The sequence below is a fragment of the Rhinatrema bivittatum genome, chromosome 4 (assembly GCF_901001135.1).
Source record: "Rhinatrema bivittatum chromosome 4, aRhiBiv1.1, whole genome shotgun sequence".
Taxonomy (NCBI): domain Eukaryota; kingdom Metazoa; phylum Chordata; class Amphibia; order Gymnophiona; family Rhinatrematidae; genus Rhinatrema; species Rhinatrema bivittatum.
In genome coordinates, this window is record NC_042618.1 from 435,436,506 (window position 1) to 435,460,018 (window position 23,513).

At 42.1% G+C, this 23,513-nt stretch overlaps 1 protein-coding gene across 4 annotated transcripts in view; it reads left to right on the forward strand.

Moving 5' to 3' along the window:
- The window catches only part of WASHC4 (WASH complex subunit 4), a 158,785-nt gene that overhangs the window by 18,169 nt on the left and 117,103 nt on the right, over positions 1 to 23,513 (forward strand). For 3 of the 4 annotated variants that reach the window (XM_029601529.1, XM_029601532.1, XM_029601531.1), the window contains 6 exons: positions 1,283 to 1,348; positions 2,396 to 2,441; positions 3,476 to 3,543; positions 5,628 to 5,710; positions 21,944 to 21,986; positions 22,210 to 22,313. In XM_029601529.1, the coding sequence (XP_029457389.1) occupies positions 1,283 to 1,348; positions 2,396 to 2,441; positions 3,476 to 3,543; positions 5,628 to 5,710; positions 21,944 to 21,986; positions 22,210 to 22,313 (410 nt within the window). The remainder of the gene's footprint in view (positions 1 to 1,282; positions 1,349 to 2,395; positions 2,442 to 3,475; positions 3,544 to 5,627; positions 5,711 to 21,943; positions 21,987 to 22,209; positions 22,314 to 23,513) is intronic. The other variant, XM_029601530.1, reaches the window with a different exon arrangement.

Sequence of the window (23,513 nt, forward strand, 5' to 3'; positions counted from 1 at the left end):
TTTGTGTTGGTTTAGTTGTCCACAGTTGGCTTTTAAAGAAAATACTGGCAGACTGATGTCTGTATAGGACTGGCATCAGCGCTCTCAGTGAGCTTGGACTCCTGCTGCTGGTTGGAGTGCATAACCCACTATTGTGGACTGGCATGCCTGTCCTAGAGGAAAGGAAATTATCAGGGAAGTAGTAATTTCACCATTATATCTGCCTCTTCCTTTCTTCTGGCTCAGTGGTTCTGAAACCTGTCCTGTTGACCCTACAGCTAATTGGGGTTTGAGGGTATCCACAAAATATGCATGAGATTAATTTGCATATACTGGGCCTCATGCATATACTCACTATGGATTTTCTGAAAACTTGACTGCCTGTGGGGTTATTAGGACATACTTTGGGAGCCACTGATTTAGAGAGTGCGTCTTAAGCACCTTCAGTCTCTCAGAAGTATAATTTGATTTCATTCTTAACTGTGTTCATCTGCACAGTTCTGAGGCATTCCAGGCTTGTAGCAAAAATGGCTTCTTAGCTTCTTTCCTTTCCTGTGTTGGAGCTGAGCTTGTGCATTAAAGTATATAAAATAAACATTAAAATGTGTATTTCTGGGCAGCTTGCTTCCAGTGCTTTGCACTGGCATATGGAGGAGCTTAGGTTTAATTCTGGACTCAAGTCTTCTGTGGGGGAAGGACGTGTCCATCATTGTGCAGTGGATTTAGAGCCCATTGTTGCAGGGTCTTAGAAGGAGCCCTAGTGCATGACTGCTGTCTGAGGACAGCTTCTGCAATGATTGTGATAAAGATGGGAGGGGATATAAAGTAGAGGAAAAATCCCCAGTTGGTTGCAAATGAAGGCTCATGGCATCAGCTCTCAGCCCTGGGTTTGATTTGAGCTGAAAACCCAAAGAAGCAGGAAGAATGTGCTGGAGTGAAAAACAAACCATGCCGGTGTGTCTTGCTCCACTGTTAGAGCTGTGCATTTGCCTAACCTCTGGTATCAAATCTTCATCAGCTTCCTTCCCTAGATGCTGAGTGAGAGGATGTAAAAGAATCTGCAGCAGTGATTGACAGTGGTCTAAGGCCCACTGAGGACTCTTAAGCTGGCACAGGCCAGCATATGGAAGAATAATTTTAATGTGATTTTTTTTTTTCCCTATTTTAAAGTGTAAGGCCAGTTTTAAATAGAGGGGGCATTGAGGTAGAAGGTAAACCTGAAATGTCTCTTTAATCTATTTGTAATATTGTTATGATTGGTGTGTTTTTCTTTTAATGATTACTTTTCTTTCATTGAGCTTAGGTTCTGAATAAAGTTATCACTGTATATGCTGCTCTTTGCTGTGAAATCAAGAAATTAAAATATGAGGTAAGTCCACACTTATTGTGAAAACTTCAGGAATAGTTTTAAAGAGAACTTCCTGATCAGTGCCACATGACTGATGCCCAGATACCTCACTGGCTTATCTGTTCCTCATCCACCCATTGCCAGGACAGCAGCTTTTTTAGCAATCCCACATTGATGGCCTTAATAGGTGGCTGATTCTGTTCTCGATCAAGCCTTCCCAATGCACATTAAGGATTTGTCTTTCTGAATTAACAAGTGGTGAAAAATTGTGTAATGGTATTGTCGGTCCCTGCAGTAACAATGTACAAACATCAGTACTTTGGGTTGTCCAGTGAACTAATCAAACCTCAGGAAATTTCAGTTGTGTTGTAGTGCTTTCTCTGGCTATGGGTACCTCAGCCCTGTAAGAACTTAAAATCCTCATACTGGACTCCAGATACCATGCTGTTCTGTTTCTCCAGTTTCCTAAGGCCTTTATTCCATCCAAAGTTGCCTGCACAGAAATTAGGCTCACTTTAACATTGTGTCCTGTAGGCTAGCCTTTATATTGTTGTCATCGGAGATATATATATTTGTCCTCTGAATTGAAAAGAGAATGGTCCTGGTGCTTTATTGTCCATTCTTCTCCGTCCTTGTGAAAGTGCCCCCTTGGCTGGTTAGAAGCTGTGTGCATTTTTGGTTTTATGTTTTTAAATCCCTAGGCTGGCTCACCATAAAGAGGTTTTCCTGCTGCTGTGGTACACTTTTTAATGCAGTTCTGTGCATGTCGAGTAGCACTATATAAGTGATAAGTAGCAGTAGCCTCCATTTAGTGCTGAAGCAATGTGATGTTTTCACTCTTTCGGCTGGACATGCTAACTGCTCTGCTGCCTCAGGGACACAGCAGGTTCTTCCAGCAGCAGCTCAAAACCCTTTTTACAGTAGGTTAACTCAAAATCTTAATATCCATTTATGGGGGGGTGGGGGCCATTTTCATCAGGCTAAGCACTCGGGCACTTTGAATATTTTTGAGCATGTGACTTCTCCCTTTTAATAACTGGAATTTTGTATTTTTTTTTTGTATTCAAGGCAGAGACTAAATTTTATAATGGCCTCTTATTTTATGGAGAAGGAGGTGAGTAGTGGTATGAGGTTTTTTTTTGTTTTTCTATTGAGTCCTGAGATAGAGATTTTCCATTGGTAATGCGTTACTGCTGGCTCTCACTAGGTAAATGTGATGATGTGATATTTTAGGCATTTTTCAGTGTATCTTTTACAGCTAGGTAGGTAGAAAGAAAGTAGGATGCACAAATATTATTCTAAGGCCACCTAAAATAGTACTTTATGGCTGCCAAATGTCTAACACAGCCTCTGAATTTAATTTTGGAGATTAAATAGGATGAGATGTTTTGTTGCCATATTGGTTCTATGAAAACCTTTGAAGGCTGTGGATAACGTTGCAAGAAATTGGCACCTTTTCTCTGGGGAAAAACTTCTCCCTTCACTCACCTACCACTGCTGCTTGCACCCTTCCAGATCCATTTGTTTGTTGTCCCCAATCACACATGAAGAAATTAAATCATGAACATATACATATCCTTTTGGAGAGAGCAAAGACATTTGCATGGGTAAATTGGTATTTACCAGGATAAAATGGCCTGACCGAAAAGTACCTTCCTCAGATGCGAGTTACATGGCGAGCATTCTTTAGCCACTGTAAAAGGAGGCATTCCTGGTTGGGGTGGTTAGGAGGAAAATAGTGCACGCACATGGGAATTCCAAAAGTACGTGTGCTATTTTTGTCTCTGCTTGGCCACCCAGACAGATAACAGGTGCAAAGTACATGGGGTCTTCTAACTCTTATACTTTGCTGGTTGGTTGCCTTTTGAGAACTAGTGCCTTGTACAGAGGCTAAAATAGCCCTCGTGCTTTGCTGTCCAGGTGGTCTATTGAACATTGCCTCATAATATGGAGTTTGCCATCTCTGAAATTGCTGCAGAAATATCTAAAGAAGGGATGTTAGTCTCTCCTACACCCCCCAAACTACAGCAGTAACTTTGTTTATTTTTGGGTTTGATCTGGAGTGTAAATGATAATAGTAATGGGCTGCACACTTGCTGTAGCTTTCTTTTTTTTTTTATTTTGTGTGTTCCTTTTTGCCTTATCCAGCAGCTGAATCCAGCATGGTGGAAGGTGATTCCCAAGTACAAATGGGAAGATTTGTGTCTTTCTTACAGGTAAAAATGTTTTGCTTCCTCTGATTGCTTGGTTGAGACACTAGTACAGGGACACTTGAGACACTCTGGTCCTCGAGTGTCGCAATTCAGTCAGGCTTTCAGGATATCCACCATGAGAGGCAGTGCATGCAAATACATCTTGTGAATATTCAGTGTGGCTATCTTTAAAACAGACTGGCTTGTGGCACTCGAGGACTGGAGCTCCTTACTCCTGCTGTAGTAGTAGAACAACTGTCAGCATGTTTGATCCGTTGACTGCTTTTATATTCTTATTTCTATGTGATTTGTTTTGCTTTCCATTCATTCTATTAATGGAGGGCTCTTAGCGGCCTCTGATTCAGGTTTGCTATTGAGCATTTAACTTGAACTTCATTTATTTTATTGCCGAGGGTCAGGATTTTGGAAAATTAAAAAAAAAAAAATCCAGTCCACTAGGAAACTAGGTTATATCCAGACAAATGTATTCTAGGAGAATTAAGAGTTTGCTAATTCAGCATTGAAGGGGCATTTCTTATTTTATGCAGTGCCTGTAAGCAAATTTTCAAAGAGACTTCCTTTGAAAATTTGGCAACTGGCAGCATTGCAGGTATTTCAGTATGTATGGAGTTTGTACCCACTTTATACGAGATGCAAAGTTGGCATCATAAGGCAGGCATGGGGCTTTCAAAGTGAAATCCCCCACATGTCTACAAGATCTGTCTTGCCTCTGGCCCTGCTGGCTGACTGGAAAAAGCTGCTCTGGTGCTTCTCTGAAAGAACTGGCATAGCCTGATAAAGCTTTAGGAAACTTAAATAGAATGATTCATGCATGGAAGAACATTTCCCCACCTAGTGAAGCGCCTTTCTCGTAGATGGTACCATAATTTGAGGTATGTCATAGGTAGAGCTTGCATTAAAAGCCAATAGCGGATTGCTAATGCCAGATCTACCTATGAAATAGCTTATGGCACCATATATGAAAAAGGAACTCACTAGGTGGAGAAATATTGTTCAGGGTCATCATGATAACTGTCACTGGCTGAGGGTTGGAAGGGAAGTCTCTTGCAAGGCTGAACCCTTCATGGGGTGTAGCTTTTTAGCATGGGTTATGTTTCCAAGGTCCGAGCTCATGGATTGACAAACCTCCACATTCTGCCAGCACTGGCAGACTGGAGAATGACATTTCCCTGCGATGTAGAGAACAGTGAGAATGAAACATAGGGACAGCCCACCTTAAGGGAATAAGATCCATTTTGTGTGGACGGATTCTCCTTCTCTTCTCCCAGACTTTTTGATGTGGTTTGTGAGTATTTTTGAAAGATTTTTGTGATAACTGCTACTCATTCCTTGATAATGGAAGTTTGGTTTCATTCAGGGTAACTTTGAAGTATGTAGGTAATGTTTTTTTGTAGAGCATCAGGCAATGTGCCTGCTTTATGCTGAAATTCAGATGCTCATGACTTACATTGCTTATGCTCTTATTTGATATACTATTATTAATTACAAATACCAAACTTGTTTGTGTATTCCTCCATCTCAAAAACACTTCAAATGAAATAAATTCTCAATGGAACTGGATTAATAATTAGGGCTTCTATTCTGTGTATTTATTTTTCAGCTAACTGGATGTTCTTTTAGAATACAAAAAATGTTTATCTGTTATTTCATGGCATTGGTGCTGTTGCTGAGTACCTTTTCCTTTTGAATCAAATACATACATTGGTGCATCTGAGGAGTCAGAAACAGAGTGAGGACCAAGGCAGCAAGGAGCGGAGTGAAAGAGTACTAGGAGAGGTGGTGCTTTTCCAGGGTTTGGCCACTAAGCACCTAGTTTATTTTTTTGCCTAGATGTTTATTGGATAAAACCTAAAATCAGAAGCCCTATGGATGATAATTTCAAACTTTTCCGCTGTGCTTTTGCTGTCAGCATCCAGAAAACAGAATTGCTTCAACATAAATAAATGATTGTTTCGTGCTTGAGTCTCAGAAACTGAAATAAACAATATTTACAGAGAAGGCTATGGGAACTCTCTTGAGCTATTATGCCTTAACTGTACGCCTCCAGTTTCTTATACTTTTCACAATCTTTTCTTTTTTTATTGCAGGAACTTTCCTGTTTTGTGACACGATGTTACGAAGTGGTGATGAATGTAGTCCATCAGTTGGCTTCTCTTTACACCAGCAACAGGTAACAAAAGTTGAGAAGGGTCTTCTAGCTTTTTATTCTGATATTTCTTTTTATTGATTGCATGAGGCAGGGGCATGGGCTGACTTCTTAAACTGGGGTGCATCAGAACATTTGCTGCTGCCATGAGGCTAAAAACCCTCTCCCCTCCCTCTTGCCCAATCCTGAAGTACTCCTAGTCAGTCTGGTTTTCAGGATATCCACAGAAAATAGATCTGCATACAGTAGAAGTAATGCATGGCAATATCTCATGCATAATTTTGCTAATATCCTCTAGCTTGATTTGGGGTTCCACTGCGGGCCTATGTGGTCCCAAAAATGGACATATAACATCTTAATTTTTATTGGAGTAACATAACAGTTAACCTCTTGCAACTTGCAGATAATCCAGTTTTTTCCAAGAGCAAGATGGCTCCTAGATTGCTGAGTTTTAAACTGATTATTCCAGTCGCTAAACAAAAAAATAAAATGCTTTTGATACCTATGCCATTCAGGGTTTAATTTTTGTAATCATACTGGCCTGGAGAAGGCTGTATTTGGTATCAGGTAAAAAATTTCAGATTGTTTATTTTGTTCTCTCAATTAGACTATCATTTTATATCCTCATTTTGTTTTCTCATATCTGGTCAATAGAGAGCCTTGGGTTGGGTCCTCAAAATGGGGTTAACCGGTTTCCTTGTTTAGAATTATGGCATACTGTGTAGTTTTCCAAGATTTTCTAAAACCCATCTTTAGGGTTTTAGGCTACTATCTCTTCAGGATGAGATTGGACATTCAGCTTTAGTTTCCGACCATTTTGATTAAGGAGTTCCTGACCTTTGCTGCTTCCTGTTTTGATGTCCAGAGCAGCAAGGGTTGACCTTTATTGCTCAGTGACCCAGTTCAGCAGGAAGACCTACATTCTAGTGTAGTAGTCTTTCTAATCAACAATTCTTTATTTAAAAAAAATTAGCACAGGATATCATATAAAGCAATAGAAGATGTCTGGTATATAAAATTCAATATTGCTGAAATTACCAAGTACTTGTATTTTTATTGTTTTATGAGTTGAATTTCCTTCAAGGTAGGCAGTATATACATGTAACATAAGTTAAACACAGTTCATTGTGTATTATAGTATGTATGTGTGGAAGTATTAAATGTATATTTTATTCTGGTATTTTTAATTCACAAAAAGGCCAATACCTTACCTCCTGTTTCTCACTTGAAACTCCTCACCCACCCCCTGTTGAATTCTTTTTTTAACCTGAGGATGGATATAGAAAAGATTCACACTACTCCTTTTCAGTAATACTGCTTTGTGACAACCCGGCTACCCCAAAATAGAATTTCTTGGTAATTTTCAAACTGCTCACAGACGTGCAAAGTCTAGATGTTTTCTACTCATGCACTTTGCACCAATTTTCTAAGGGAAACCTTTGCCTTTTAACATTGCTTAAGAAAAAGTGCTGAACATTGTTGTATCCCCTGTTTGTATGGAGGTAACGCCTTCTTTCATCTCATTTTTTTTTTTTTTTTATATTGAAAAATTTTTATTGAGTGTAATGAACATAGTCAACATGGCAGAAAACAACTGCAGAGAATGAACATAGAATAAATCAACTGAAACAGTACAGTGTCCAAATAATCTTAGCAGTTCTAATACAATACACCCTGATTTTCCATTATTCACAATTTCCCAACCCGTACCCACCCCCCCCACCCCGCCCCCCCCACTACAGACCTGACAGTTGTGGGACCTGGTGGCATTGGAAAATGTCAAATGCAATCCTACTAAGTACAACCTATGGCGTCCACACATCTACCTCCTCCCTGCCGGCGGCTACCTCCAAGGGGCAACTCCTGTTTTATAACTGTGCCTTACCCATCCATAAAACATATGGTTCCCATCTCCTGTGAAATGCTAAGAGAGATTTATTCTTGCAAGCGGTAATTTTGCTGAGTTTATACACCATGGATACCTTCATCTGAACCTCATGTAAGGTGGGAACTTGTATCGAGCCCCAATATTTAGCCACTACACAACGGGCTGCCACCAAAATAAAATAATCTAACCCTCTAGGTGAGATTGGTTGTAGATCCTGACTAACATAAAGCAGAGCCCTACCAACAGTAGAGTTTCCGCCCTCATGACACATTTCTGTTATCCAGCCATAAACCCCTTGCCAAAAGCATTGAATATAGGGGCACAACCACCACATGTGGAGAAACGTTCCAACCTGCTGGCAACCTTTCCAACAGGACTCAGATTTACCCGGATATATTTTGTGGAGTTGCGAAGGACTTCTGTGCCATCTATATAGTAATTTGTAGCAATTTTCCATCAAATGGGAGGCTATGAGCCCTCTGCCCATGCTTAAATAAATTGATTTCCAAGCATCCATGTCTCCCGTCATACCTAAATCGATCTCCCAGGATTGAATAAAGTGAGGTTTGTGGGTTAAATCAGTTGAAAAACCCATACAACCGAGAGACTGCTCTTTGTACCTTGTTGGCTCCCCGACAGAGTCCTTCAAAAAAAGAGACTCCCTTCTGCAAATCCCCTCTTATCCCCGGAGAACCCAAAAAGTGCCTGATTTGTAGAAAGTGAAAATATTCACTATGGGGAAGATCATATCTACTACAAAATTCCTGAAATGGTAGAAGCTTCTGAGAACCCCAAACATTGGCTATGTGAAAAATTTGTTTAGCTTTCCACGTGGTATAAGCTCCGGTCCCTAAACCCGGTTTAAAATCCGAGTGGAAAAAAAGATGAGTCAATATGGAGTACCGCCTGGCTCCCAGCAAGTGAGACCGCCAGTGATCCCAGATTGATAAAGTAGTCTGCAGGGGTAAGGGCCGGAGCCTTAAAGGAAGCCATGTGTTGGCAGGTTGCCAAGGCAGGGCTGTCAAGGGCATACACCCCACCATGGCTTGTTCTAATTTTACCCAAGGCTTCGTCACAGGTGTTTTATGCCAGTCCAATATGCCCCGTAATTGAGCAGATGCATAATACCACAGTAGATTTGGTACTCCCAACCCTCCCTGCCCTTTGGATCTATACAAAATAGTCTTGGAAACTCGGGGCTGTCGACCCTGCCAAATATATTTCTGCAGTCTGATTTGCCATTTGGTTATTTGTTTTCGGGAAAGTAATAGAGGCAAGGTTTGAAATAGATACAAAAGGCGTGGAAGCACGTTCATTTTTACCACTGCTATCCTCCCGAGCCATGAGATATGATACCTATCCCATTCCTCCATTTCCTTGTATATTTTAGTCAACAAGGGTGTGTAATTTAAATGAAATAATTCCCCCAGTGGTCCCAAATATATCCCCAGATATTTAATCTTGTTAGGTGGCCATTTAAAAGCATAAGCACTACGGAGATGATTAGCCTGATCAAGAGGGACTGTGAGGTTGAGAATCTCTGATTTATCCCAATTGATGCGAAACCCTGAAATTGGACTAAAACGTGAAATCTCAGTGATAACCTCAGGCAGCGATTGGACAGGATGTGAGATGGTGAACAAGATATCGTCAGCAAATAACGCCATTTTGGACGACACGCCAGCGATATCAATACCAAATATGTTGGGATTGGCCCTAATTGCTATAGCCAGAGGTTCCAAAAACAGAGCAAAGAGTAGAGGGGAAAGCGGGCACCCTTGACGCGTTCCTCTTTGTACGAGGAACGTATCCGTATAACCCCCATTTACTTTTAGACATGCCTTGGGTGAATCGTATAGGTTCGCAATCCATTGTCTATAGAAAGGCCCAAACTTCATCCTTTCTAATAACTTAAATAGGACCAGTGCACCAGATCAAACGCCTTTTCCGCATCGATAGTCAGTAATAAGGCTGGATCTTGATGTTGCGCAGCCCACCACATAAAGTCCACCGCCTTTCTCACATTATCTGATGCCATTCTGCCTGGAATAAAACCAGACTGATCTGGATGCACTAAGTCACCTACCACTCCCTTTAATCTATCCGCTAGAATTTTGGCCAAGATCTTTAGGTCTAAATTAATCAGAGAAATCGGGCGGTACGAACCGCACACCGCAGGATCCCGTCCCGGCTTCACCAAAATAGTGATACCCGCAGTGTTAGTGTGCGAGGAAATCACATCCCCTTCACGTAAAGCATTAAACATTGCAGTGAGCGGGCCCACCAGCTGAGTGCAGAAGGTTTTATAAAATTTAGCTGTATAGCCATCCAGACCTGGAGATTTCCCTACTTTTAATTGTTTAATAGCCTGTGTCACCTCCAGCGTAGTAATTTCTTTCTCTAAATGTGCACAGTGAGTTGCAGGTAATTCGGGGATAGCTAAACCCTGTAGAAACTGATCAATGTTGTCATCTTCTATAGACCGGTCTCTACTATATAAAGTGGAATAAAAGTCAATAAATCTCTGTCGAATATCCTTACTGACCGTCAAAATGTGTCCCTGGCTATCTTTAATTTTGGTAATATTATTTTGAGTTTGTCGCTGTCTCAGTTTCTGCGCCAAAAGCTTCCCAGCCTTATCCCCTCCTTCAAAAAATTTTTGCTTTAAGAGCTCTAGCTGAAAGGCAATAGCGTGCGCATCTAGATTAGCGAGTGCTTCCCTCCCTGCTGATAACTTTTTCCAATTTTGCTGCGAGGGGTTTAGTTTATGTACCGCTTCCGCCTGCGTCACCTGAGCCAGTATCTTATCCCTCTCGTAACTGCGTCGTTTTTTAATAAATGCAGCTCTCGAAATCAGGTGACCTCTAGCCACCACCTTTAGGCCGTCCCATACCATAGATTGTGGCGTATCACCTGTATCATTTTCGGTAATATAATTAGTAAGGACTTGTTCCATCTGTTGCACAAACTCCTTATCCTCCAGAAGGGAGTCATTAAGTTTCCAATACAATTGCCCGCGGTCGGTAGCCTGCAGATCCAAGGAAGCCCATATTGGGCTGTGGTCCGACCACGTAATGGGATATATATCCGTGGACGTAACAGTATTTAGGAGCCCCTTATCCACCAGAAGCATATCAATACGGGAATAGGTATTATGTGGCCGAGAGAAATAGCTAAAATTTCTAGAAGTGGGATATCTCACTCGCCATACATCAACTATATTAAAGTCCCCCATTAGCTGTTTCAAGGCTATCCGGCCTCGCCTTGAGGAGGCCGCCAGTCCCCTTGAATTATCCAGTGCTGGGTTAAGGGTTATGTTAAAATCTCCTCCCATTACAAGTGGACCCACCACCACACTTTTAAAGATCGTATTTAGTCGCTGGAAGAACGCTGCTTGATCCTGATTGGGGGCGTATACGGAAGCCACGCTATATTTATGGCCAGCTACATCTATGACAACCAATACATATCTACCATCCAAGGCTCTTTCACAGTGAACCTCAGCAAACACCAAGTCTCTTCTAAATAGAATGCCCACCCCTGCATATTTGGATCCTCGAGAGGCCCCGGACCAATACTGTACGGGATATTGTGGGGACCTCATATACTTTAGATGGCCAGGCTTTAAATGAGATTCCTGGATGAGAGCGATAGTCGCATTCTGTCTGGTCAACTCGTTAAACAAAGCTTTACGTTTGTAAGGCGAATTTAGACCTTTTACATTTAAGGAGACAATTTTTAAAGCAGCCATGATATAAAAATCCTATCCCCGTAACTTAGCCACCAACAAAGCGAAGCCACCCCCGGAAAGCGCAAATAACAGCTGCTAACGCCCCCCCATTGCATCATGGGGCCCATCTTTAAGAAATAAAGGATTAGTAGACAGCGAAACCACTCCCACAAAAAGACAAAAAAGATGTAATATAAAGAATATAGGTACTGCAGTGTATAGAACCCCCCCCCAAATCCCGTCCCCCTCCCCCTCCCTCCCCTGCCCCTCCATACCGATATCCCCGGGAAGAGATCGGTAATTGTGCTTAGGAGGAAATCAACGTGGGCTCTCCCACATCCCATGCCAAAGCGAGTCCCCCCAAAGCTGTAGAATTAACTCGCATATTCTCAAAAATCTACAAATATAAACAACGTCAAGAACAACCAAATAAGCTAACCCTGATTTAAACTGAACTTGTCACGATAATGAAACTGAGCACGCTTTCTGCTCCCAAGTGCAGCTGCGTGCCATAGTGAAAGGAATCATTGGCGTATAGCCGCTCAGTCAAGTATTATCCACAAGGCTCGATGGACTAGGTGAGTTCCTGGTAAGCCGACGACCTCCTCGCGTCACACGTTGCCATCAAGGTCTATCTGGTTTCCGCACCTCCGGTTTGGGAGTCGAATTCCTGATATCCTGGTCCGGGTAACCAGCATCAGTCAGTATTTTTGCAGCATCCGCCATATTTCGAATACGAAACGTAGATCCCTCCTTGGTAAACTGGAGGCCGAACGGATACAGCCACCTGTAGCGTAGCTCATCGCGTCTGAGTAAGGCTGTCACGGATCGCAACTCCTGCCTCTTGCGTAGCGTACTAGCGGCGAGATCCGCATAGATGTTAATCGAGGCGCCATTCCATTTCAATGCTGTGCTGTTCCTTGCCAAATTATATATCTTCTCCTTGTCCACAAAGTTGTGGAAGCACACAATAATGTCCCTGCCGTTAGGCTGTGAGCGCTGCCCCAACGCTCTATGCGCCCTATCAATTTTGACCGGCTCAGTCTCCCCGGCACCAGAAGTGTTATCTGCAAGCAAGGAAGAGCAAATTTGTTGTATGACTTCGGTACAGTTCTCTTTGTCTCTAGATTCCGGAATCCCACGAAAGCGTAGATTATTGCGCCTTGATCTATTTTCTAGATCTTCAATTTTAAGGGTTAGATCATCATACGTATTTTGCAGCCCCTGCACCTCTTTACCTATAGACTTCAAATCCTCCTCATGGGAATCAACTTGGTTTGCCACGGCATCAATTCGCCGTCCAATATCCCCCATTTCCTCCTTCATGTCCTGTATCGCAACCATGATGTCCCGTTTATAGTTTTTGATATCACTCCGTAACTCGCAGAACCACGAGCGAAATTCCGCCCGAGTAGGAACCGCTTCCTCCTGCGCCATCTCCAAGCTTTCCTCCTCGGGTTCGTGCTCGCCATCGGCGTCAGCGCCCGCGGTCGCCATCTTGGAAGTAGCGGGCTCAGGGGATTGTCCTTTTTGACGGTATGAAAACTTTTTGAAATCCACTGATTTCTTGGGCAACGGCATCCGGCTGATTTCAGGTAGCTGGTGCGCTGCAAAGCACAATGAGCGAGCAGCAGAAAATGCGAAAATTTAAAGGAACTCGCCCGGCATTAGGAGGAGCCCTCGTTTCAAGCTGCCATCTCACCGATGACGTCACTTCCTCCTCCTTTCATCTCATTTTTGGTAAAATTATATGTTTATTGACCCTACACACATGGTGGATAATTAAAAAAAAAAAACAAACCAAAAAAACCCCCCACTTTTTTCCCATGTAAAGGACTGTTTTACTGTGGGAAAGCAAAATGCCTTTGAAAACTGTGTGTGGTAAGTGACATTTTGTCACTTTTTTTTTTTTGGCTAGGAGAGCCAAGGTGATCATGTTTCTCTGTTTGTGGTCTTGAGCCATGAGATGAATGCCGCTGCTCTAGCTAGTTAGCTTGACCAGGAAACCAACTTCTCTTAGCACCAGTCCGCGTGCCGGAGCAGAATTTTTGTTCGTTCATCTTTTCTGATCAGTGCATTTTGAATAAAAATAGTTTAGTTTGCAATGGATTCTGCTCCTATATGTGCCAAAGGGTTTAAATGGTTCATCAGAATTTAAAACGTATGATAAATCAGGATGACGTTAGAGCAAGGAAAAGTTTTGTGAGTAGAAGCTCAGTCCCCCATCCCATTAAACATTTTTCTAAATGAGTAATTTCTCTAATTTTTCTTTAGCAGTAAATGAGACGGTATGGCCTAGTAATATGCAGACTCTTGCATTGAGTGATCGCCATGGACCCCTTAAAATAGAATGTGCACATCATCTAGGGAAAGGAATGGTAGTTAGAAATAAACTGTGTCCTGTAATATTCAAATTGTTGAATTCAGCCCACAAAACTGAAATCCTGCAACTATAGTGAGAAAAATTGACACACCTCCAGATTACTCAGCTGCGGTTTCTGCAAAACACAAGGCCTTCTCTCCAGTGTGTGCCAGATTGACTGAGCTGAACTTGCGGTTTTATTTACAGTACCCTGCAAAATTGAAAGTTTTTTTTTTTTTCCCTCATGGTAATTCAGCCCAGGCTATGAATTGGTTGCTAACGCTCAGGTATTTATAAATTTATTTTCCTCAAGGGTATCTGACCATGATTGACAGCTGGATTCTTAAGAATAGAGCAAGATGTTTCACAGATGTATATTGTTCAATAAGGGGTAGATTTTCAGAGCCCTGCTCGCCTAAATCCGCCCAAAACCGGGCGGATTTAGGCGAGCAGGGCCCTGCGCGCCGGGAAGCCTATTTTACATAGGCCTCCCGGCGCGCGCAGAGCCCCGGGACTCGCGTAAGTCCCGGGGTTTTCGGAGTGGGCGTGTCGGGAGGCGTGTCGGGGGGCGGGGCCGGATTGCGCGGCGTTTCGGGGGCGTGCCGGCAGCGTTTTGGGGGCGGGTACGGGGGCGTGGCTACGCCCCGGGGCGGTCCGGGGGCGTGGCCTCGCCCTCCGTACCCGCCCCCAGGTCGCGGCCCGGCGCGCAGGGGTCCCGCTCGCGCGCGGGGATTTACGCCTCCCTCTGGGAGGCGTAAATCCCCCGACAAAGGTAGGATCGGGGTTTAGACAGGGCCGGGCGGGTGGGTTAGGTAGGGGAAGGGAGGGGAAGGTGAGGGGAGGGCAAAGGAAAGTTCCCTTCTAGGCCGCTCCGATTTCGGAGCGGCCTAGGAGGGAACGGGGGTAGGCTGCGCGGCTCGGCGCGCGCAGGCTATACGAAATCGATAGCCTTGCGCGCGCCGATCCAGGATTTTAGCCGATACGCGCGACTATGCGCGTATCTACTAAAATCCAGCGTACTTTTGTTTGCGCCTGGAGCGCAAACAAAAGTAGGCTGTTCGCGCTCGTTTGAAAATCTACCCCATAGAGCTCATGAATCCTTGCAAAATGTTCTTGTTTTCCCTTTTTTCTTGCTAGTTAATTGCTTCCGATATCTGCATCTGTTGAAGTTGGAATCTTTTGCAAAAATAAGAGAACAGTAGATTTCACCAGATGGTATTTTGTTTGGTCAGTACCTATTTGGACCTGGCAAATAGGAGGTGGCTGTGATTCTCAAGAGTATCTGACCATGATTGACAGCTGAAATCTCAAGAATGGAGCAAGATATCTCCAGAGGTGTGCAGTAAAACAGGAGCTAATGAATCCTTCAAGTGTCTTTTCTTTCTTTCTTTTTTTTTTTCTTGTTAATTAACTGATTCCAAGATCTGCTTCTGCTGAAGTTGGAATCTCTTGCCAGTGATCTAGAAATGTTTCAACTATAAAAAGAGAACATCACAGATTTCACCAGATAGGTACTGACAAAAACAAAGTACTATGTGGTCCTTGCCAGGAGAGGTGGCTGTGATTTCATTTGGGAGTGGGATTCCCATCTCACATAAAAAGGCCTCCAATACTCTTAGGAGAAGGGGTGATTTGTTGGAAATGTGTGGCAATTGGGAAGGGGAGGACTAGGGTTGATTTTTGTGGAAGTATTTTTGGGGAATTCTGTATTTATTTGATTACCGTCCTTCCCAATGTGTATTACGACAGGTTTTAGTGCAGTCTAACCAAGTGGCAAATGCTGAGTCAATGGATCATAAGCAGACTGAACCTAAGCTGGGGCATCTGGGATGCGTTGAATTTCTTGTACAATATCTATAGGTTAGTTTTATTTATAATCATTTGTGAATAAATAATAAAATATATCACCTGGAATGTGGCAGGTATTGGATCAGTTAAGAGAGAAAATTCTTCAAGCCTTACAAAGAGCAAAGGCAGACATTACAATGTTACAGGAAACACTTAATGAAAGTGGAGCATCTAAAACTCAAACAATGGATGGGAGAAGTTTATTCTTCCCAATCAGGGTCATGGAAAGCAGGAGTATCAATATTGGTGGGGAGGAGCATTCCTTTTCATGTAAGTAGAATTGTAGAAGATCCGGCGGGGAGCTATATCGTAGTGGTGGGTACACTGTGTAGGCGATCTATAGTGGTATGCAACTTGTATGCCCCAAATGCTATGATTATGCCTTTTTTTTTTTTTTTAATTAACCAAAATATATAAAATTCTGGCAGATCATGCGCAGGCAACCTATTCATAGGAGGTAATTTCAACTGTTTTACCCAGTCCCGTTTTGGATAAAAAGACTCCAGGAGTAGAAGCTATTGGGTATCCCCTATTTGTGTCAGAATTTAGATCTTGGGGATGTTTGGAAAATATTACATCCTATGTCTCGAATGTACTAATGTCTCATGGCTAGATTACTTGTTAATCAATAGTGTTGTTTTCTCTCAAGTGAGCGGTGTAGAAATTTTGACTTCAGCCCTCTTGGATCATTCTATGGTATGGGTGGATGTGGCAGGTTTTTGCCCTTTAGATTTTCAAAAAACGTGGAGATCCCCTATTTACCTCTATAATGACTTGGGTTTCAGGGAATATTTAAGGAAATAGGAGTTATTTTTGGAAGCAAATGGAGGGCACAGGGATCACCCGGTACTCTTCTGGGAAACCACAAAAGGGAGTTCTCTTTTGTAGCAACTAAGCAGAAGGCCATCAGCAGATATATTAAATTTGGAGCATCAAATGCAAAGAGCCAAAATAACATAAGAGCAGAATCCTTGTAATACTAATAAAGCTATGTTTTTGTAAACTGAAACTGCTCTTAACACGCTATTACATCAGAGAGCAACAAAAAAAGGCCTGATGTACCATAGGTACAAATACTTTTTATTATGGCAACAAAGCAAGGAAACTGTTGGCAAATCTTATGAAAGGGTGGGGAAGCACTTGTTATACCAACAATGAGAACAACTTCAGGTAGTTCAGCGCATACTAATCCAGACTTATGCAAGATCTTCACTGAGTATTATAGCCAGTTATATTCAGCTCAGTTACCTGATCCTATAGCAGAAGCTATTTAGCTTCAGTGGGCTTGCTTAGATTGACAGAGGACCAAGTATCTAAACAGAACCTTCATATCCAAACACTGGGGATCCAAGCAGGTATCTAAAAAGTGCAGCTTATGAAATCTCCGGGCACTGATGGTTTTCCAGCAGAATTTTACAAATCACTGAGCGACCAGATCATCCTTCCTCTTGGGCATATGGCAGAGGATTTGTTAATGAGTCTCAGCCTTTTTTTTTCCTAATAAGGCTCATGTTACTGTCATCCTGAAGTCCAGAAAAGACCTGGAATGCCCAGGATCATATAGACCTATTTCTCTATTAAACTTTGATCTCAAGCTTATCACAAACATTATGGCAGACTTGCAAAACATTTACCAGTTTTGATAAGGGAAGCCCAGGTGGGCTTTGTAAAAGAGAAGCTCTGTTTTGAATGTGCGCTGGTTATTGGCTTCAATGGAGTCTAGTCTCTGGCATCAGATCCCTTCCCTTATCCTAAGTTTTCATGCCAAAAAGGCTTTTGACAAGGTAGACTGGCTTTTTATGATGGAAACCTTAAACTTTTGGAATAACTGGTTATTTCTTGCAGGTCATGCTGGCCCTATATCATAAACTTCTTTCCTCAGTCATGGTGAATAGGTCATTATCAGACAAATTTAAAATAGCAGGTATCCTTGCCTGGTTCCACAGCCTATCTCCAGCCCTTTTCATATTATCCATAGAGCTCCTCCTTAAGAAGATCTTAGAAAACGCAAATATAAAAGGAGTCCTCATTGACCCACGGAGACTTGCCAATTCAAATTAGCCATCTTTGTGGATGACATTCTGCTCCATATTACAGATATGATTACTTCCTTTGATCAGGTGTTAATGAAATTTAAGAATATGGCCAACTGACAGGACTTAAGTTGAATCTGAATAAATCTAGGCCCTACCAGTGCAGGACACAATAGTGACTTTATTTGGGCAGTCATTTATGAAGTGGGCTAGAGATTTGCTTAGATATTTGGCTATTAGTATATGTACCGATACCACTAGGTTGCACATGAGGCTGTATGATGAAACCAAGTGCCGGCTGTTAAACTGGAGGGATTTATCCCTTTCGTTGGTATGACATGTTTATTCTGCTGAAATGGCTTTACTTATTTTATTTTTATTTATTTAACTTAAATTCAATACAGTTTATCAAAAATCTGAACTGTTTACATTTCTCTCATACAGTTACTTTACCCAAAAATCACAGTACAAATAATAAAACAAAATTACAATATAAAACTAAACATCCAATAATACAAATATTAATAGGTTGACATTGATTATCAGAGATTGGTATAGTCTCAACTTTTTATCTCTCTAAAGATCTTTCATGATCATGTCACATGCTCCTTTCGCAATCTGCCAGATACAATACTAATTAAATGCATCTTTAAAGAGCCAGGTCTTTAGTACCCTCTTAAATGCTCTGTGATCCCCTATGAGCTGAAGCTCATCTGGCATAGAGTCCCGTATTACTGGACCTGCCACTGAAATAGCCCTCAAGTACTTCCTTTAAATGCACCTGTTTTAATAATCTTTTATTCATGAAATGTAAATCCTAAGGGTGTAATATAAATGAATTTTAGCCCCCAGCCAAACATTCTCTGGGCTATATAATATTTTATGCATTATTGTTAGAACTTTATAATGTATTCTAAATTCTACCAGCAGCCAATGAAGGTTCAAAAGAACAGATGTGATGTGATCATTCTAGTTCTAGATAACGCTCTCACAGCAGAGTTCTGGAGTAATTGCTTCAAACACTGCCAATTATTTCTCACAGCTCGAGATGTTCATAAGATAGTTGATGAGTCATCTCTTCTTATGAAAGCATCAAAAGCCGCATATAGCATTGACTATTTGATGGGGAAATGGGAAGAGGAGGGAATACGTTTGGTAAATTTAAGGTGGTTAATGAGGCATGCTTATTTAGACATATGGGAGATTGTGTAATGAATACTACATTTTATAACCCCACCCCCACCCCAAATGTTAGACCCCACAACTCCCAGAGCAAATACAGCAGAGTGAAATAAGACCACTTTTAAAGGCTTGGTGATTGATCTGTATGCAAATGAAATTGAACTATAGAGTTTCTCCATATTGCAGGAAATTTGTGTTTTCAATGGGAAGTTTGGCTGATTTTGCAAAATCGACCTTGTTGGGTCTCCAGATCGTGTGGCATCTCTTTGGGGATGATATTCAAATGGTTAGTTTTTGGGAGCTGCAGGATACTTTTCATTTGGATTAACCACATTTTATGGCTTATTTACAGGCAAGACACATTGGCTTTTTTTTTTTTTTTTTTTTTTTTAAGTTTTTTGAAGAAATAACCATGGTACAACAACAATATAACAGTACCTAGAAAAACACAAATAAGTGTAGATAGAAGCATAAAAGACTAATACATTATAAAACAAGCTCCAAAATTAGCTCCAGAGGTACAACTGAATTACAAACTGACATGCCGATACAGTACAGTGTGCTCTGATGGAGCACACTGTTAACCTGCCCTTGGACGCGCGTTTTCCCTTACCCCTTATTCAGTAAGTGGAGGAAAACGCGTGTCCAACCCGTGGCGCCTAACAGCGCCCTCAACATGTAAATGCATGTTGAAGGCCCTATTAGGTATGCCCGCGCGATTCAGTAAGTAAAATGTGCAGCCAAGCCGCACATTTTACTTTAAGAAATTAGCGCCGACCCAAAGGTAGACACTAGTTTCTGCTGGCACCAGGAAAGTGCACAGAAAAGCAGTAAAAACTGCTTTTCTGTGCACCCTCTGACTTAATATCATGGCGATATTAAGTCGGAGGTCCCGAAGGGTAAAAAAAAAGTTAAAAATTTAAAATGGGCCAGCGGCTGTCGGGCCGAAAACCGGACACTCAATTTTGCCGGCATCCGGTTTCCGAGCCCGTGGCTGTCAGCGGGCTTGAGAACAGACGCCGGCAAAATTGAGCATCGGCTGTCAAACCCGCTGACAGCTGCCGCTCCGGGTCAAAAGGAGGCGCTAGGGACGCTCTCCCGTGGACTTTACTGAATCGGCCCGTGAAAGAGTTACATCATAAAAGTACATGGGTAGCCACAATTTTCCCATTAGTGTACCCTCCCTCCTCCTCCCCCTCTTCCCCTTCCCCTCCATCGCATAACTACTTAGCAACTGGGGAAACCATTCACCATCATTGAAAAGAAGGAGATGAAGAAATAAAGATAGAAGGAAGTAAAGACAATAACAGCCCCCATATGGTCAATTGTCGTAATATACTAATATGGATAGGGTATCAAGGCTCCAAACTGTATATCCCATACTGTAAATCACAAAAGGAATCTAATTGTCCTGGTGCTTACAGGAACCCAGGATTCATAGGCTTGCCAACGAGTCTGGAACGGGGCAAGAGTTTGCTCTAATAGCCGTTAAATATTCCAATTAATGGATCTTTGCAAGTTTTTGTACGACTTGCTGTCGAGTCTGCATAGCTCTTAAGTAAGCAGGAGTTAAAATAGAATAGACAACATTTTAGACCTTTTTGACCAGGAAGATTCCTCTTATCACACTATTTTGGGGTTTTATAATTTTTTTATGGAAAAAACCCCCACTGTAAACTAATGGAATATCTGTCTCAAAGGAACTACTAGTGGGATGAATTGACCATTGATTTAACTGACCCAAACGTATGTCTGTTTTAAATGAATCCAACAACTCACTGCAATATGGATTTGAGAGGAACCAAATATAAATTTTTACTATGTTTTTATATCCACAGAAGCAAGCTAAGAGCATGCACTTGACAATGTCGGATTTGTGTGCAAAGTATAGGGGAGCGACTGGAACTTTTGGTCATCAGTTTTGGGCATGCCCTATGATTTCTAGGCTTTTGGTGAAAAGTGGTGGACTTAGTTCTCTGTTACTGGGACACTGATACCTTTAGATGCAGAAGCCATATTTAATAATCTGAGTAGGGTACCTTTTCATACCTGATATGTAAGTTTGTGATGCAGAAAGGTATTTCTATTAGCGTAAAAAGCAATCTTGCAAAATGGCTTATGTTGGAGTCACCTACAGTTAAGAAGTGCTATATTTTTCTTAAATTATGGCAAAATATGCGGTTAAATATGACGTGTCAAAAATCATGTTCTCTTTTCTACGGGTTTGGAACATGTATTTACAGTCATTACCACATAAAGTTGATAGTATGATGTGATTGTAAATGACCTGTCTATAGAGTGAAGAGATTTAATTGGCTGGGTACTCGTGTCTACAGTATAAATGAAGGATGATAATTTGGTGAGGGGGGCTGGGGTTATTCCATGTTCTTAAACTGTTTCAACTCTTGTTTTTTTGTTTTTTCTGGGTGGTGGATAAGAACTTGCCACTGAGATTATATTAATGTAATAAAAAGATTTAAACACTTAGGGCCGGATTTTAATACCTTTGTGTGGGCGCACATTTGTGTGCACAACCCGGCACGCACAAATGTACACCTGATTTTATAACATGTGCGAGCAGCCTTGCACATGTTACAAAATCCAGGGTCGGCACGCGCAAGCGGATGCATAATAGTGGACCTTGCACGCGCCGAGCCCTTGGGGGGAGCCCTGCTGGCTTTCCCCGTTCCCTCCAAGGCCGCTCCGAAATCGGAGCGGCCTCTGAGGGAGCTTTCCTTCTGCCCCCCAGCCCTACCTACCCCCCCCCCAACCTTTATTTTATAAGTTGTGCCTGCCTCCGGGCAGGCATAGGTTGCATGCGCCAGCCAACGGCCGGCCCGCAATCCCGGGCACAGCGGCAAATGGCCGTTGTACCTGAAGGCTCCAGACCGCCCCACCCCTTTTTTCAAGCCCTGGGGCTTTACGTGCGCCACCGAACCTTTTGAAAATAGGCCTGGTGCGTGTAACCCCCCCCAATGCACGTAAATCCTTGAAAATCTGCCCCACAAGTCCCACGTGAAACTTGAAACAAAGGCAGACACCAGACTGTTAAGCTTTCACATCCACGTTGTGTAATGTTGCTGCATTCACTGAAATCCAAATATCGCTGTCAAAAAAATTGGTGAACTGGAAGTACTTTTGAGCCGGAACTTGCATTTTATGTACAATTTTTAAGCAAAATAATTGTTTAAAATATAGTATTTATTTTTGACAGGAATGCCTCTAAAATTATGGAGACTTCAGGAGTTCATTTTCAGGTAGGAATTGCTCAGATTTTATCACTTTTTTATTTCTGTGGGGGGTGGAGTTTAATTTGTTTCAGTTTCTTTACCGTGCTACTGATCTATGTAAGTAGGGTTGAAAAGCTGGTCAGATGAGATTTTTGAGGCAGCGTTACTTGAAATGTGTGCTGATGTGAGATCCCTTGTAGCATCAGGCTGCTGCTGCTGAAACTTTTTTTTTTTTTTTCTTTTTCATTAGACTTTGTACGAGCATCTGGGTGAACTGCTTACTGTCTTGCTAACATTAGATGAAATCATTGACAACCATGCCACGATGAAAGACCACTGGACCATGTACAAAAGGTGTGCAGCATGAAAGCTTTGAGAGAAATTCGATCTCGTGTTGTGCATGGGTGGGTGGGGGGGGGCTTTCTGTCTGGCAAGAATGATGCACATATCAATGACAACTGCTAATGACTTTCCTCCTCAAAGTATCTTGCTTGAAGTTGAACCTTTTATGCGTAAAGGCCATAAAGTAGAGGCTTTGGGAGTGGGATAGGAAAAAAAATCTTGAGTGCAGCACTCAAGGCTTTCTTCAAGATTAGATAAAAAAAAAACTGTGTAGGGGGTGGAAGTGATATCAAGCTTGATGGCTGCCTAATTGAGGTGCCCCTCTCTCCATTAATCTAAATCTGCAGCAAATCCAGGCCAACTGCACACATTCTGAGCTCTGAGAGAGAGTTTTGGTGTGTAAGGTCATCAAGATGACATCCAAAAAGAAAGGAGTGGACTTTGGGTGCTTTTCATACTCTAAAACTGAAAGCATAGCTGGCAGGGGGAATGAGGAGATGGTGGAAATGGAAGGAGGAGTGGAGGAAGCAGGCCGGGTGGCGCAGAAGAGGAGACAAGTGAGACGCCCCATTCTGCGCTGAATTCCACGATTGGTTTATGGAGATTCGGAAGGATATCAAAGAAAATAAAAATGAATTGATGAGTGTGTTTTCGGAATTAACGAAGGAGCTGGCTGGTATGGGCAGATTCTGGATGAAATGGACACCCGAATGGAGACACAGAGTGAGTCTATAAGACATGGCCTAGTTGTTGGTGAATCCCTGCAAGGAGAGATGGTGAAACTAGAGATAGACCTCATAGGGCTCTTGACCAACGGAAGAATAACAATGCTCAGGACATAATTGTCTGCTTTCATGATTATGCCATGAAAGAAAAAATAGCTTTAATGGCAAGGAAGCAGCAAAAGTGGCCTTGGGAAGGTCATGACATAGCAGTGTATGTAGATTTGTTACAGGTTACTTTGCTGAATCACCAGGAATTGTGTGATGCTACTGCTTTTTTGAGAAAAGAAAACATATAGTACAGATGGCTGCATCCTTTTGGGCTGATTTATACCTTGGATGGGACATCAACTAGGATCCAAACAGTGGCAGAGGCAAGTTCTGAGCTCCAGCAAAAAGGATTTGTTGGTACCTTTATTAACTAAAGATAACCTTGAGTGGAATACGAAAGGATGACTTCCCTAGATTGATTTATTTATTGGGGGGACCA